Source organism: Daucus carota, chromosome 6, assembly GCF_001625215.2.
Source record: "Daucus carota subsp. sativus chromosome 6, DH1 v3.0, whole genome shotgun sequence".
Lineage (NCBI taxonomy): Eukaryota > Viridiplantae > Streptophyta > Magnoliopsida > Apiales > Apiaceae > Daucus > Daucus carota.
Genome location: NC_030386.2, coordinates 32,131,979 through 32,147,029, shown reverse-complemented (window position 1 = coordinate 32,147,029; position 15,051 = coordinate 32,131,979). Strand labels below are relative to the sequence as shown.

Sequence of the window (15,051 nt, the reverse complement as noted above, 5' to 3'; positions counted from 1 at the left end):
GAAGACAGTCCATCAATGACCATACATACCTAAAAAAAGAAGTCAGAGCAAAAACGGCAGCATGCAGGATATCATCTTCCATGTAATCAACAAGTTGGCTGGAGCCTTCACCTTTAGCAAAATCATTTTTAGGGGCAGAGGTCTTGTTAAGGACAGATAGCACATGTTCCAAGAACAGATTTGAAAGCACTGTATGCTGGGAAAATGCCTACAGATATAATGGATATTAAAATTATTTGTGGTACCTGATGAGATTGAACTACGAAGTCATCGTAGCTGGAAGAGATAACATGGAACTACTAAACATAGACATTTCAATCATGCATACTGCAAGTTGTGCCATGCATTTTTAAATCATAATTTAGTAACATGATATACGAAGTTTGACTAGACAGAATCTAAGGTTAGGATCTAACAGCATTATCTCACTATTGCGCAGTGCTGATGAGTGGTTACTCAGCTAGATACACTGCTTCTGCATTTGCTTCGAAGTATTAAATTATTCTTGACTTGGGAATCTTTAATTCTCCTGCAGGATATGATTGCTCCACTCATGAACAAGAGTTGTTCTTTACAAAATCTCACAACAGAATGGAAGTTTTGTTTCCTTTTCTGGCGTCCCCTTTTCGTAATTTTCATAATCAAGTTACTTCCGGTTCTTCTTAACATCTCTCAGAAGTCAAGAACATATATCCAAATTACAAAGGACATTAAAAGTACATATACCACCTTCCTCTGAAACCTTGCCAAATATAAATAGGGACCAAACAATGTACTTTTTTCATTGGTTTTGTTGTCCTTTTTCAGAAGTACCCATAGGCCAATATATCCAGAAGCAGTCAGCTGCATTCTCATATTACTGGCCCAACGAATAAATATTAGATATATGACACGTCTGTGCTGGTATTATAGTATTAAAATTTGTTAGATCTTGGAAACTACTGCTTCCAACTGCACCGTCTATGTAATGTAATATGCATCAACATTAAAATAATTTATTTAGTATGTACAGCTCCCTGTATCAGTTCATTAATTTCCCAAGTCTCAAATGACTTTATAAGATATTATTAATTATAGACAGTTTATTTGGTTTATCTTTACCAATAATAAGTTTAGACCTGTAGCCATTTACATTTTTAGATGATATAATGTCAACTTAGGACTTGTAATGTTACGTAACAGACTATAAAAAAATCAGTTTACTTTGATAATTTGATACTAATATTTATGTTGAAAAATTGGTTTTGTAATGATTTCTTATATTATATTTCTTATACAGTATAGATGCTGGACCTGCCTCTACTTGAAGTTGGCACTAAATACCAGCTTCCCCATGACCCTGCAAGATTCCCCAGAAACAGAGCAACCATAACCTTGTTATTCAATGCATATAACTATTTACTACAATGTGAGACTACCTTTTACAATATTTCCAATAATGATTATTCCTAAATACTATATAGTGTTATCTCCACTGCAGCAGCAACACTGATATTCTCTTAAAGAACAAGCAAATACAATGAAAAATAAGCGCAGCCTTAAATTTATGATACATTCTACGAGAGAAGGAATACCAAGACTGTGAGAAATAATAAGCCTAATGACATAATATATCAGACAGATAACATGATAGGACAATCAGGGAAACTTACGTAAAAAGCATCCTGCATTGGCCAGCCACCTCGTAACCTGGAAATATCCTTTGTAACTATATCTCTTCCTGCAGAAGCTAATACTTCACTGAACACAATTCTCGAACTGGTGGTCTCAGCTAGGTTTGATATCTAATATAGTCAAAGATAGAAATATAGATGGAAAAGAGCTTAAATGCAAACGATAAACATATATTACAAGCCAAGGTATTTTTTTTCATTGTTTATAATGCAGATCACATAAAAATGGATACAGCGCCCAGAATTTCCTGGCGTAAATACTTCTCAGTAACATGAACCGTGGCCGTGAGCAAAGATTGGGTTGTCCTGTTGGCATTTACCCAGACAAATTTAGGTTTTGGTCTTCCGGAAAAAGCATACATTAAAAAATATTAACAAATGAATTTTGTTTCATGACAACCAACCTTGAAATCGCAGACTCGTTTAAATCATTTCCTCTCTTTGTGACAAACTCCACAACAGCTTGGATAGCGCCTTCTGCTGACTGCTTTATCTTGTCAGATATAGCTGCGGAGCAGTTACTCAGTGTAGCTACAAGCTGTAATATTGTCGCAACAACTAGTCAGATACAGATACATATTGAAGTCATAATACACCTGTGAAGAAGATTAACATGAAATCGTCACCTCATCCGTAGTAAGTAATGTACAAACCGAGGACACAACCCTGTTGAATACTTCCGATGGATCAATAGAAGCATCCTAAGAATATAAAAAGTAACTTAAAATAATATAACTAAAAAAGGTAATATTTGCAAGAAGAAAAATAACACACACTAATGTATGCTTACACTTCTCAGTATAGCTATAACATCCTCAAGGGAGGACAAAGCACCATAGGACATTTCAGAATTTGTCACAGAAGTATGAGGTACAGGTCTTGGTAAAGACAGAGATATACTGAATAGTTGACCAATAATCTGCAGTGCGGTTGAACAAGACAACAAGGAGATGACTATCAACTCAAAAGAAAAGGTAAGCGACGATTGACTAGATCATACTTGGTCATCAGAAAGGAGTTGTGTTGCTAACATATGATCCTCACTAAAACTATCAGAATTTTTCTTTTAAGAACTGACCTGAGCAGAAATCTTTCGGACTTCGGAATTAGTATCAGCACACCGTGGCAAATAAGAAACTATCCTATTTCCCAAACCCAAGGCATCTCGACTTGGCAAAGTAAATGCAGCTGAAATCAAAGGAAAAACATGATGTAAAAAAAGAAAATGATAATGGTAAAAGTAGAATAAAACATAAAATACATCATACAAGGCAAATTGGAATTGCGTTGAAGAGAACGGTTCACTTGTTTGATGTGGGTACAGCTTCCAGCACAGCCAACTGGACAGTATCCAGTGACACACAGTGTTCGAAACTTGAGCAGCATCTCATAAGCAGCAAGACAACCTCGTCTTCTTTGATAATCTACAGGTGATGAAACATATTGATCAATCTGTCCCAAGAGATACAATAACTGCTCTGCCCGACTCCTTCCATCTTCTCCACTAATATATAAGAGATATCAACCGATTCAACATCAGATTGTCTATATATTGTGACAGTTATGAGATCAATCTCATTTAGAACATTTTAGATAATTGTTCTGTCTGAAGGACTACATTTTAAGAACAATGTGTGAACATTTTTACTGAATTAACTTCAGTATTTATTTATTTTTTGGTTTTTGGGGGGGGGGGGGGGGGGGGGGGGGGGCGGCGGCAGGGCACGTGTTATCAATTATCTGGAGAAAAGGGTAAATAGACCATAACAAACTGAATACCTTGTCACAAGAATTGCGCATAGTAGAGTTATAAGATTGTCGATAAGCGGGTTTACAACATCAGAGGGTTCATTTGGCAATGCAAACAATCCCAAGGTTGCCTGTAAAAATATAAAGAGCAAAACAAAATAATCATCAGGTACACGATAAACAGGAAAAATATAATAAAGCTCTGCACATAACCATATTACTGCAACTTGCACCTTCATAACAAGGTTCCTTGTTTCAGTTGTCAACTTTGGCTCCACAGAGACAAGAGTTGTGCAAGCACTTAGAGCAAGGGCCTGTAGAGATTCCAATTAATACTAAGAAAAACTGGGCTAAATTAATAGCATTTAGCTCTGATTGAACATTAGGTGTCAATACATAATTTAGTCAATAATACATCACCAAAAAGTACAACAGACATACCTGAGTATGCAAAAGTTCAATACTAGAATCATATATATCATTGTCATCATCCAGACCCATGAGTGTAACTATGTAGTCTAGCAATAGATCTCTTTTTTTCAAAGGGAATGATATACCATTTCCAGCGGCATTAATGACAGCACGGCCTGCAATCATTTCACCATCACGTTTCAAATAACTTACCTTGTGAAATATCACTAGCCAAATGACATTGCAATTGCTTCTTTCAGCACAGTGAGATCATAAAATTTTGACTTTTGGTAATGAAGATTATCTAGATACATACATGTGGCCCAGGACAATCAAAGTACCAGTTGTATAAAGGGTTAATGCTCTGTTTTATCACTGTACTCAGCCATAACTTTCAATTGGCCTACCGAGTGAAAAAAAAAAAACTTTATAAATAAAATTAAACAAATAAAAACTCATAACCATGAGATAGAATTTTATAAAACTTGCAGGACAGTTAAATCATGTTGACCTTTAACATAAAGACATCAATGCTTGCCAGATCTGATGCCACATCGCTGCCAAATCACCCCAACTCATATTAATCGACCCGCCCGTAAACAATCTAACCCGTTAAACGAGTAACCCACCCCTAAAACATAACCTAATTGAGTTAATACTACTGGAGGCGACCGGAGATTGAAACAACGAGCTACCGGAGATGAATTACTGAGCGCATTTGCAGAGCTACCGGATTGAAACAATGCAGCCTCAATCCCGCAGTTGCAGAGCATTATATTTGTTGAATGCCTCCCATTATAACACTTGATTACTCGATCTCCATTGAAATGACTGCCACTTGAGCTTGAAAAACCCATGTTCTTCAAAGATAGAGATGAATGAGATGAAAAGAATGGGTAATAGAGATGGATGCGGGTGTGTATTATTAATATGGGTGACTAATTGGGTGCTTGTCCTCCAAGTAGGATGCCTCTGTTAGAAACTTAACGGAACAAACGGACAAAATCTAAATGAAAGTTTAAAATGGTTCAGTTAGTTGACTGAAAGTTTTTTTTCACTCGGTAGGCTACCGAATTGAAAGTTATGGCCGAGTACAGTGATGAAATAGAGCATTAACTCCAAGCATAAAGTAACAGATTAAAAATTAAATTAAATTAAATTTGGCAAAATGCTGATAAAGACGCAGATATACTCAAAGAAATATTACAAACCTAACAAATCAATAGCAGTAATAACTGCCTGCTTTGCTTTAGGGTTTTGTACATGAAGAAGCCGGGAAAGCATATTTGTCCCCTGTAAACCAAAGAATCAAATAAAGGCATCAGTAAGATTGTAGTAAAATAAAGCAATATTGATACAGACGACTATAATTTAGTACTTGTTTAATGAGGTTAACAAAACCATGCCAAGATACAAAATTGACTTGTATCAATCATAAGTCCTAACTATTTAAACAAAAGTAATGCCTTCATAATTTCGCTTTTATTGTACCTAACATACAAGCAGTTGAATTACATTACTTTACAAGGAATATGTCAGTGCCAAGCTAAGAGATGATAAAGAAATCTGGGGGAACCAATGTACATATGACAGATTTAATTTATTTATTTTTAGATAGGCCTTATAAAAGGAAACCTTCCTTCATGTATTTAAAGACCAAGACTCCAAGGTTGCTTCTCAGAATTAGTAGACAAAGAACACAAATCTTCCATTTACCAATCAATTTAATGAAGACAAGGAGATTTCAAGGTCTCCAGAATCAGCAGTCGTCACACCAGAGCATTATGGAAATAACTTTTCAAATAGTTGAAAAAACATGGTGATCATGCAAGTATGCAACTGAAGTACAAAAAATCATCTCGCACAGAACATAGGATAAGAATGCTATGAGAAACTTCTGGAGGTCACATAAATAGATAAAAGAGGATACATACTAGCATTCCTTTATCTAATCCATATAGAGATGTGTCAAGTGACCAGTTTTCCTAAAACCTCAAGGTGTTGGGAGGAGGGCTACCGGGATCATATTGTATTCTAACATTCCCCCTCACTCGAAAGCCCATTTTTGGGTCGAGAGTGGATACAGGCGCCCATCTTTGGGGCATAAATTTCCCTTTTGTGTCCATAATAAATAAAGCCTATTTATGGGTCGAGAGTGAATACTAGCGCCCGTCTTTGGGCCATTAATTGGCCTTTCGTGTCCATAATAAATTATGGCAATATTGGGGGTCGCGGATAGTCGAAACCGCTCCAATGAGCCTGATCTTTGATACCATGTTAAGTGACTAACTTTCAGGGCTTTCATGATCCTATTGTATTCTAACAAGATGCAAATATAAAGTTAGCCATACCACAAGTGCATCTATTCTTGCTTCAATAACTGTTGATGGAGCATATCTTGCAGCATATCCATACATCAGAGCCAAAGCAGCATGAATATCATCCGAATCATCCATGTGTTTAGCTCTTTCAGAGAAGAAAGATAAAAACCTGAAGAAGTGAAGATATACTTTTAAGACAGACAAAAGAACAAGCTCTTTCGTAAAGATAATTCCCCCATGTTTACCAAACACATAAAATCATCAAAAATGGATTCAACTCAAAAGCTCTCACCATAATATAAATTTTGATTAGCGTCATTTTAAAATAAATTTGAATGCCAAATTTTTGCAGGTTCAATGGAGTTTATATTGTTCTACCATATCAGCTACTATGAACATAACTAAAGAACAGTCAAATTTGTTATACTATTTCCCCCCTTTCCATGGGCCAATTTCACATTATCTATGAAGCACTGGAAGCCAAGTATGCGCAATATTTTGCTCCCAGGATCTTTCAGCTACAGAAAATAAATTAAACTGTGCTTTCCATCATATGCTTTTTGGGTCGAAAACTCGAAATTATTATTCTCTATGTCCTAGATTTCATTACTTTCAAATCAGCCAAGTTGGAAGTTCTACACAATTTTGTATAGATCATTTTAGGTAAACAAGTAGTCCAGTTGTAGATGCATTTTCAGTGTCATAGTAATTTGGATCTTTATTGAAATTTACAGTTTAGATCTGTTATTGAAAACTAAACATGCACAATATATACAATGGCTAGGCATTATCATCTCCTAACATGTAAAAGGCCGTAACGCACCCTTTGCAACTTTTATATTTTAAGACATACAATATTCATTTGTTAAGTCGTATATATGCACTCTATGCAGTTCTATATTTCATGGGTACTCTCTCTGTTATGTGCGCCAATATTTATTGTACATGTTATCGTGTTTGAATAAGCAGTTAGAATTGTCTTATTGATTTAGTCAAGTGATAAGACTGTTAGTAGTAAGTTGTGCCAAGTTATGCTTCCTGATTTGAAAGAAGCGCTGTTACGCTGGAGATTAAATAGCACAGCAAAGGCACAAATAAAGATTAGATTAAAATATTTATTTGTCTTCTCTTCTGAGTTGTTATGGAGGATTAGAATTCCCTCGAAGCAACCTACCTACAGATCTATAGCCATGTTTCCTGTTTCACAAATTGGGAAGAATAAGAAATTCACGTCTAATAATATTAGAGACCCTTCTTTTATTAACCATCCAATTACCCGATCTTATAAACAAGCACTCAATACTCTCCTTTTTCTGGTGCTCGTGAGCTTATATAATACAAACATAAACACATATGTTTGCATGCATATATATCTATTCCATGCATGTCCATTATTGAATGTATATACTTGATTTTATGGGTCAGGGAGATGTGAAATTTCAATTTAGTGTGCGGGATAGACCTTTGAACGAAGCTCTGCCCGACATTATCAAGAATGGATTTTAGTTTTTCCAAAACCGTGTCCAAGTGAGATGCGGCAACCTGTCATAAAGAAGGGTGGAAAATTGCTTTAGCTAATACTACAAAGTCATAAGCCCAAGAATAACAATCAAAATCAATCACCAATCCAACTGCTTTTGCCAAACCAAGCCTATTAGTTGGACATGCAATATCAGCTTGTTTATACATCCAGTCAATCTTTTCACGAACATAGCTTCTACTGTCAACTTTTTGGAGCAGCATGCCAAAACATCTGTGGTTCAAAAGTTAAATGCAAAACGTGTTGAAGTATCCCAGATTGCAATAAAGTTGACAACAATCTACTGAAAGTTCAATAACTTTATGTAACTTGAGAAGAAACAAGTGCAACAGAAATAGTCGAATAAAAAAATGAAATGAACATTGCCAAGTTAAGCATGAGTAATCATATCAGACATCTAAAATATTTTCTCCGACTAGAAATATAAAGCATAATATACTTATTTACAAATACAGAAAAAGGCCATAATATAAAAGTTTGACACAGTACGGTAAGTTGCATATTTTGGTTAAAGATTGATGGTATCTGGGAAATTAAGGTGCAGCAGCCCATTTCTTTATGACATATGAACTGTATAGTGACTCCTGCCAACACCTTATGGTATTAAAAGAGATGAGTGATGACCCTTTAACATGGTAAGCTTGCTTTAGCAGATGTCTTGTGTAGGTGTATTCAAACTTTCCTACCCCAATTACTCTCAAAATAATATTGACGACACCTTTATTTGTAGTGCCTTAATAACTTTGTGGCTGTATGCAGTTTTGTATTATCCAACTCTTTACTATCAACAGATTCAGATTAAGGACTACTTTTTAATAACTTGGGATTTTGGGAGGAATGGTCATCTAAAACGATGGCTACTTTCTCTATTTTCTCAAACATAAAAAAAATAAAATACATGAGATAGTTCAGAGACATCAAGGTAGACAACAAATGAGTCATAACTAAAACAGACATGCATAAAAAAAGGACGGATATCAACCTCTACTACACAATAGTGAAGCCTTGGAAGACTCCAACTATATATGCCTATCAATTAAATCTGCGTTCAAATTATAAATTTCACAATAATTTCAAGAAATTTTGTTTAAAACAATTATAAAAACACTATTACCGGTGAAGAAGAGCAGAGTGATCATCATCAAATGTATAAAGCTCATATTGTTCAGCAAAAGCATTTCCCAGTGAAATAATCCAATTATTATCTTGGACCACGTCCAAAGATTCTGCGAGAAACTGTTTCAAAAAAAAAAAAAAAACTAATCAACCACAGGTAAAGATTATTGGGGCATACATCTTTATATTTATATGGAAGGCAAGTTACCACAGTGATCAACCCAAAAAAAATGACCTCGATAAAACGCTAAAAAATTGCCATCACTATCCCCAAAGTCACGATATAATCAGAACTCTACAAAAGGCACAAAAAGAATAAAAAAACAAAACAAAAAGTAACACCTCAGTCTGTAATTTGTTTTAAATATCTCCTAGACAGCCTCATTTAAGATTCAACAGAAAGTAATAACCATCCGTCCTACCCCAAAAGAATGAGAAAATCATAAAAACACCTTAACAAACAACTTGCAATGGACTTTTTTATAGAAAGGCATTTTGATATAAGAAGTTCTTATTTTCATTACAATTGTAAATTATACAGATTTCCTGTGCTCGAAACTAGACAACTTAAATTTTCCTCGAAGATAGAGAATACTCGATTCCTGTTCAACATTTACTGTATTGTGATTCTCGTAACCTTATTTAACCATGCATATCAGAAAACAGATCAACAAACAGAGATGAGCCGAGTTTGCTTGTATGCAAGTTTAGTATCAGAAAACTCACATGTACTATCATGTCATCCCAGGTCTCTTGATATGAAGGATCTTGCTTTAGGTCTTCAGTGTCACTGACATACGCTTTCATTTTTGGAATCTAGAGCTTACCAAATAGAAAATCAGTTTAAACCCAAAGCAGATACGTAATTATTCTCTATTAGGTATGACAAAACATGTACAAGAAGGTTATAGTCAAGATTAAACAGAGTTTGACTTTAATGAACAAAGACAGAATTGATATATGAATGGAAGAAGATGCAAATACATAAACAACTGAATCAAATCCAGCTCACAATCGTAAAGCATGCTATCTGAACTTGGCAGCTCTTGTAAAGACTATTTTAAGTTTTCCACTATAAAAAGAACCCAATAAGATTGACAGCTCAACAGGCCAAATTCAAACAAAACAGTAACTTTAGGAGTCAAGTACGTCCTCCAATCTCAATGTATAAATATCAACCAGCTGATGCAGAGAAAACAAAGAGAATAATTTCCCTCCAAGCACAAGAAATATGGGGATAGAGGTAAATCTGTGGCAACAATTGTGGATATATGGCCTAGATATACCATCACCTTGTGCTTGTCCCTAGATAAGAATACACAGCAGCTAACTAATAAATATAAACCCTTGCAGTTTCCCCCCAATAGAGAATAGCACTAATAAACATATTTGATCTCTAAATGAAATTACAGACCACCAATCTAACTCAAACTCTTTTGAGGATTATTTAGATTGTCCTTTTAGTGATGCGGTGAAACCTCTTTCTCTCTCCCTCCAAAACACCCCCTGCCCCCTTCTCTCCCTCTGTCTCATCTATATATCTCTCTCACACAACTTCAACATGTAACAGAGTAGGTATAATTAACATTATTGTATACCTCATCTTGCAAAAACAAGTACATGTTCTTCGGGAAAAGAGGTGCCAAGTAACATAATGCCTGCAATTACAAATGCAATAACGGATCAATTTTATCAGAAAAAGCAAGGAAACATAACAAAAATACCCTTAACAGTCATCAAACAAAATGCCCTGTCGGGGGGTATTGTGCCTGCAAATATGGTTACTTTTAATGTAATCAGTGTTTTAAAATAATGTCCAAGTCAAATACCATCAACTAATGACATGACATGTTGTGCTAACAACAATAAACAATAAATATATACAACTAAATAAATATAATCATTTATTATTTTCGATAAAAAAGAAAACCATCCTCTAGTTATATTTATTAGTTTCAAGTTAAATATACAACAGACAGCACAGTGATTGCTTTTCTGAAATATTGGATTGATCCCAAATGTGAAGACGACACCAAAATTGATACAGAAAAGACAAAATGATGAGACTAATAGCTAGTACACTAAGATTAAATAATAATTAAAATGTAGTTCACATCTCCTAAGTTTAGCCTATTATCATCAGGTGAGGTCTCCTTTTTTTCGAACTCAAAGTTCACATCCATTTCATAGATTACTGTAATAAGAACTCTTAATACTGCCAGCAGATAAAAAAATATAGACAATTGCTCCTTCAAATACCTAGCTAATTGCTCCCTCAAATACCTAGCTAACCTTCTTCTCCCATCTACCAAACTACATGTATTAATCACCCATATACTCTCTCTATTTCTAAATCTCTTCTATGCCCACTGTCTCATTCCTCACTCTTTTCGCCTTTCCTCGATCCACCATCCCAATCTCCATTTACAAGACATTAACACTATTTCGCTTCATACTTTTTCATTCTTGGACCAGAACTAACAAAATGTCACCTGTATACAAGCCAAAATTATAACTTCTTCTATCCCTCGCATCAAATTTTTTCGATTAAGTTTCAATTGCATTTATACAGCTTCTCACGTAAAGTTTGAGACCTCCTTCATTTAAAAATTTACAACTTATTTTCCTTTACAAATCTCTTATCTATTCAGTCAGTTACGCTTTATTTTCACCAAAAGCTTGTGTTGGGTTGACTGGGTGTTCAAGTGACTGTTTTGGTCAATAAATTTAGATTCAATTTGAGCGAGGTCAAAGTAATTGGTGAGATATTGTCCGTGTGCATTTATAGACTCATGGTGGATTTACAGATTGAGGGATCGAGTGTTTCAAGATGATGATGAGAAAGTGAATATGTTGGGAGTGTCAGAAAAATTGGATGAAACTGAATATTCAAGAAGTGAAGCCAGCTGGTTATGAAGGTGGAAGTAGGGGAGAAGGATGTATATATATGCCTATGATAATCGGATTGACATATTACGTCTTGCAAGTTGTAACTGTACAGAATATCAAATTAAAGCCTGATACAGGTATAACTTTCATTTCAAGAATTATGGGGTTTTATTATTCAAATGTCAAAGCTCCACACACAGCATGATCCTATAGCCGATATTGTCATTGAAATTTCCTTGTATCTATCATTACTTCAAGAAATTATATAATAATTATCTTATCTCATTTCATATGAAGCAAAATAATAATAAAATTAATAAAAAGATGCTCTTACGGTCAAAATCTGAGTTGCTAACTGTTCCCTTGCTAGAGGATCATGCAAAAGCACCAGCAGGCGAGCAAAAAGTTCCTGAAACACAAGTTCGCCCACAAATACTGTCCAGTTACGTATGATTACAACAATATAATACACAGGTATACCCAGCATAGCTCTACCTCGGGTTGAGGGATATCACTACGAGCTTGACACTCAGAGAGCATGGAATCACTGGGAAAAGATCTACGCCTGCATAATTCTGAGATGCATCTGCAGACCTGAAAATTTGACTACCTTCGTCAGACTTTGTCTGAAGATTCCAAAGTGATACCCACAATTCCACTTTTGACAGCTACTTTTAGATTTCAAGTTTCAATTAGTAAGTATAATTTGTATAAAAAGTTTAAGGGTGAGTTACCGTGGCAACGCCACCACTATAATCCCGTGGTATAATCATTTTCAACAGAAAAGGCCACAGAATATGCTGCAAGTATCGCACTCAGAGCTTTAGTCAAAATTACTGGATTTTACAAGCACATTAATAAAATATATTCATCGAATACATAATCAATTACATAATTACCTCCATTTCAGGAATTGTAATTGTAATTAGAAGAAGACCTTTTTCAGATATTGCCCGTAACTCCGATGGACAAACACCAATCTTTAGCTGAGAAGGGCAATCAGATTGTAAGTTATCTGCTTCATTCAGGATTCATAAAATACAGCTAAGTATAAAATTAATGAAGAATAGTCTGATGTATATGATCTAATCTTCATGGTTCTTTATGTGATGGACCATTTAAGTAGTTCAGAAGAATATACTGTGAGTGTATATATGCTTAAGGCCCCACAAGGATAAGGAAAAATTGGTAAATATCTTTCCGCATAAAAACAAAACTAACAAATAAATACATTTAATATATAAGTATAAAACTTTAACTATGTCCAAACTGCATTTAGCAACAAAAAAAAAACTATGTCCAAACTGATATATACCTCTAATCTTTTGTACTGGAAAGAGTAATAACTGCTGCCTGACCTAGAGTATTCCTTAAAGCTCTCAAGGTTATCTCTCTCTTTGTCTGACATTGCACAATTCCGTACAAGATATTCAACAAACAACTCCCCCGAGGAACCCACTAGGTAGCAGTGTGAAGCCATGACCATTATTAACTATAACCAAACAACAAAGTCGCACATTAAGAAATATATATATATATAACAAACTAATAATCTCATGAAAACTGACAAGTTTTAGCATCATACTTCTGAAAGTGCCTTCCGAACCCCTAAACTTTGCTCATCTAGCAACAGCTTCATTGCTTCAACTAATAACAGTATTTTACTGTGCCAAGCTTCAGCCAACCTCCACAAGTAAACGACAATTGAATGTGTGATAACTTAGGTCAAAAACAATTAGATACATTACCAGAATCTACAAGGAAAATAAACCTGGGCAGCAGATGCTTCAAAACACAAAGAGCACCAAAAGTCAAGTGTTGTTCCTTTAACCTGCATTTCTGGTAGACATTGATAAGAGTCAACACTAATATTGATAGCAAGGTCAACTTTACACGACTATTTAAAGTTCCTCTTCTCTCTGATTCAGATACCATAAAAAATGCCGCAAAAGAGTTTATAACAAGCATGGTCAATTTGGTTCTAAAAGGGAAAGCCAAGCACAAACGAAGTACATAGTGTAAGGCTGTAAGCGATTATACTCTAACTACTCGATTTCAGCTGCAGTACCCATGTCAGACACTCAGAAATGACATTTGCCACTTTCCAGGGTCAGTTATAATGTGGATATTTTTACTCACTAAAAGACCACATATGAGATTAATTTAGGATGCAAGACGAGCGATTAACTTTCATTCTTATTGTTAACTTTAGCTATGAAGTTTTATCTTCTATACTTGTTTATTTTTAAATTATGCTCTGTTCCCTACCCGTACCCAATACAATTTCACATAATCTTACGAAGTTTCAAGTCTGACATACACATGTGTTATGTCCCACACTCAGTACCTAAATCCGCACGACCAAGCATAACTTCGGGGGTAAGAAGAGACTAAATTAATTTCTTTAAAAATAGGTCACAATACTTTATATTATGCAGAATTATGAATTCCTGACGTCAACTTACATTAAGAAGGAACAAAAACAATTCCTCGGAATAAACCATGCCGACGGTCAAAAAGCAATGCTGAACTTTGTTATAAGTCTGCCACAAATGAAGAACTTGTCAGATAAAAATGAAGAGCCGTAGAGCATATTTTGGCAGTGCAATCAAAAAGCAATGCTGAACTTTGTTATAAGTCTGCCACAAATGAAGAACTTGTCAGATGTAATGAAGAGCCGTAGAGCATATTTTGGCTGTGCCACAGTTCATCTTTGTGAGAAAAGAAGGTAATGTCTCTCAATATAATCGAATAAAATTTATTGGAATGTGATAACCAATATGACCAACTCTATAAAAATTGCAGCAAAAACACAAAAGTTGCATATCAAATATACTCCACAACTCAAAATTCTCTAACAGCTGCTGAACTCAAGGTTTTGGCAGACGTATTGCGAGGCCCTTGCCCACTTGGACAGGTCAGGAGTCCTTCATAAATTAACAAGCCAACCTCTCTCGGACCGAAAATATTGCACCAAAAAAACACCTAATCTCGGATATACCAAGGTTTTGGCAGACGTATTGTGAGGCCCTTGCTCACTTGCACAGGTCAGGAGTCCTTCATGAATTAAAGAGCCAACCTTTCTCGGACCGAAAATATTGCACCAAAAAAAACCTAATCTCGGATATATTCCCCCCCCCCCCCCCAACCCCCCCCCCCCCCCCCAAATCAAGTTGTAGTGCTAAAATACCAATAAAAGATACCAGATAAACATAATTTTTCTATGCTATTAGTAAAATTCTGATAATTCTCGAAACAAAAGATGATCAATAAAAATTTATGCATGTGCACAAGTGCAATTAGAAATTGGAATTGTGGTACTTACACAAGAACATAGCATATAATGAGGAAA

At 35.2% G+C, this 15,051-nt stretch overlaps 1 protein-coding gene across 3 annotated transcripts in view; it reads right to left on the bottom strand.

The window, feature by feature from the left end:
- LOC108227260 (protein SHOOT GRAVITROPISM 6) overlaps positions 1-15,051 on the bottom strand; it is a 28,064-nt gene that overhangs the window by 5,955 nt on the left and 7,058 nt on the right. For 2 of the 3 annotated variants that reach the window (XR_010284672.1, XM_017402318.2), the window contains exons 13-38: positions 14,165-14,242; positions 13,471-13,538; positions 13,285-13,384; positions 13,015-13,191; positions 12,599-12,685; positions 12,434-12,499; positions 12,195-12,293; positions 12,034-12,108; positions 10,409-10,468; positions 9,537-9,626; positions 8,809-8,930; positions 7,778-7,907; positions 7,617-7,696; positions 6,185-6,323; positions 5,045-5,126; positions 3,864-4,009; positions 3,656-3,736; positions 3,453-3,553; positions 2,942-3,177; positions 2,752-2,861; positions 2,464-2,592; positions 2,300-2,374; positions 2,078-2,211; positions 1,907-1,979; positions 1,653-1,784; positions 30-208 (exon numbers count right to left, since the gene is read on the bottom strand). Coding sequence is in view for 2 of the 3 variants with exons in the window: in XM_017402318.2 (XP_017257807.1) it covers positions 30-208; positions 1,653-1,784; positions 1,907-1,979; positions 2,078-2,211; positions 2,300-2,374; positions 2,464-2,592; positions 2,752-2,861; positions 2,942-3,177; positions 3,453-3,553; positions 3,656-3,736; positions 3,864-4,009; positions 5,045-5,126; positions 6,185-6,323; positions 7,617-7,696; positions 7,778-7,907; positions 8,809-8,930; positions 9,537-9,626; positions 10,409-10,468; positions 12,034-12,108; positions 12,195-12,293; positions 12,434-12,499; positions 12,599-12,685; positions 13,015-13,191; positions 13,285-13,384; positions 13,471-13,538; positions 14,165-14,242 (2,849 nt within the window). In the remaining variant the exon portion in view is untranslated. Of the gene's footprint in view, positions 1-29; positions 209-1,652; positions 1,785-1,906; positions 1,980-2,077; positions 2,212-2,299; positions 2,375-2,463; positions 2,593-2,751; positions 2,862-2,941; positions 3,178-3,452; positions 3,554-3,655; positions 3,737-3,863; positions 4,010-5,044; positions 5,127-6,184; positions 6,324-7,616; positions 7,697-7,777; positions 7,908-8,808; positions 8,931-9,536; positions 9,627-10,408; positions 10,469-12,033; positions 12,109-12,194; positions 12,294-12,433; positions 12,500-12,598; positions 12,686-13,014; positions 13,192-13,284; positions 13,385-13,470; positions 13,539-14,164; positions 14,249-15,051 lie in introns of those variants that run through there. The other variant, XM_064079940.1, reaches the window with a different exon arrangement.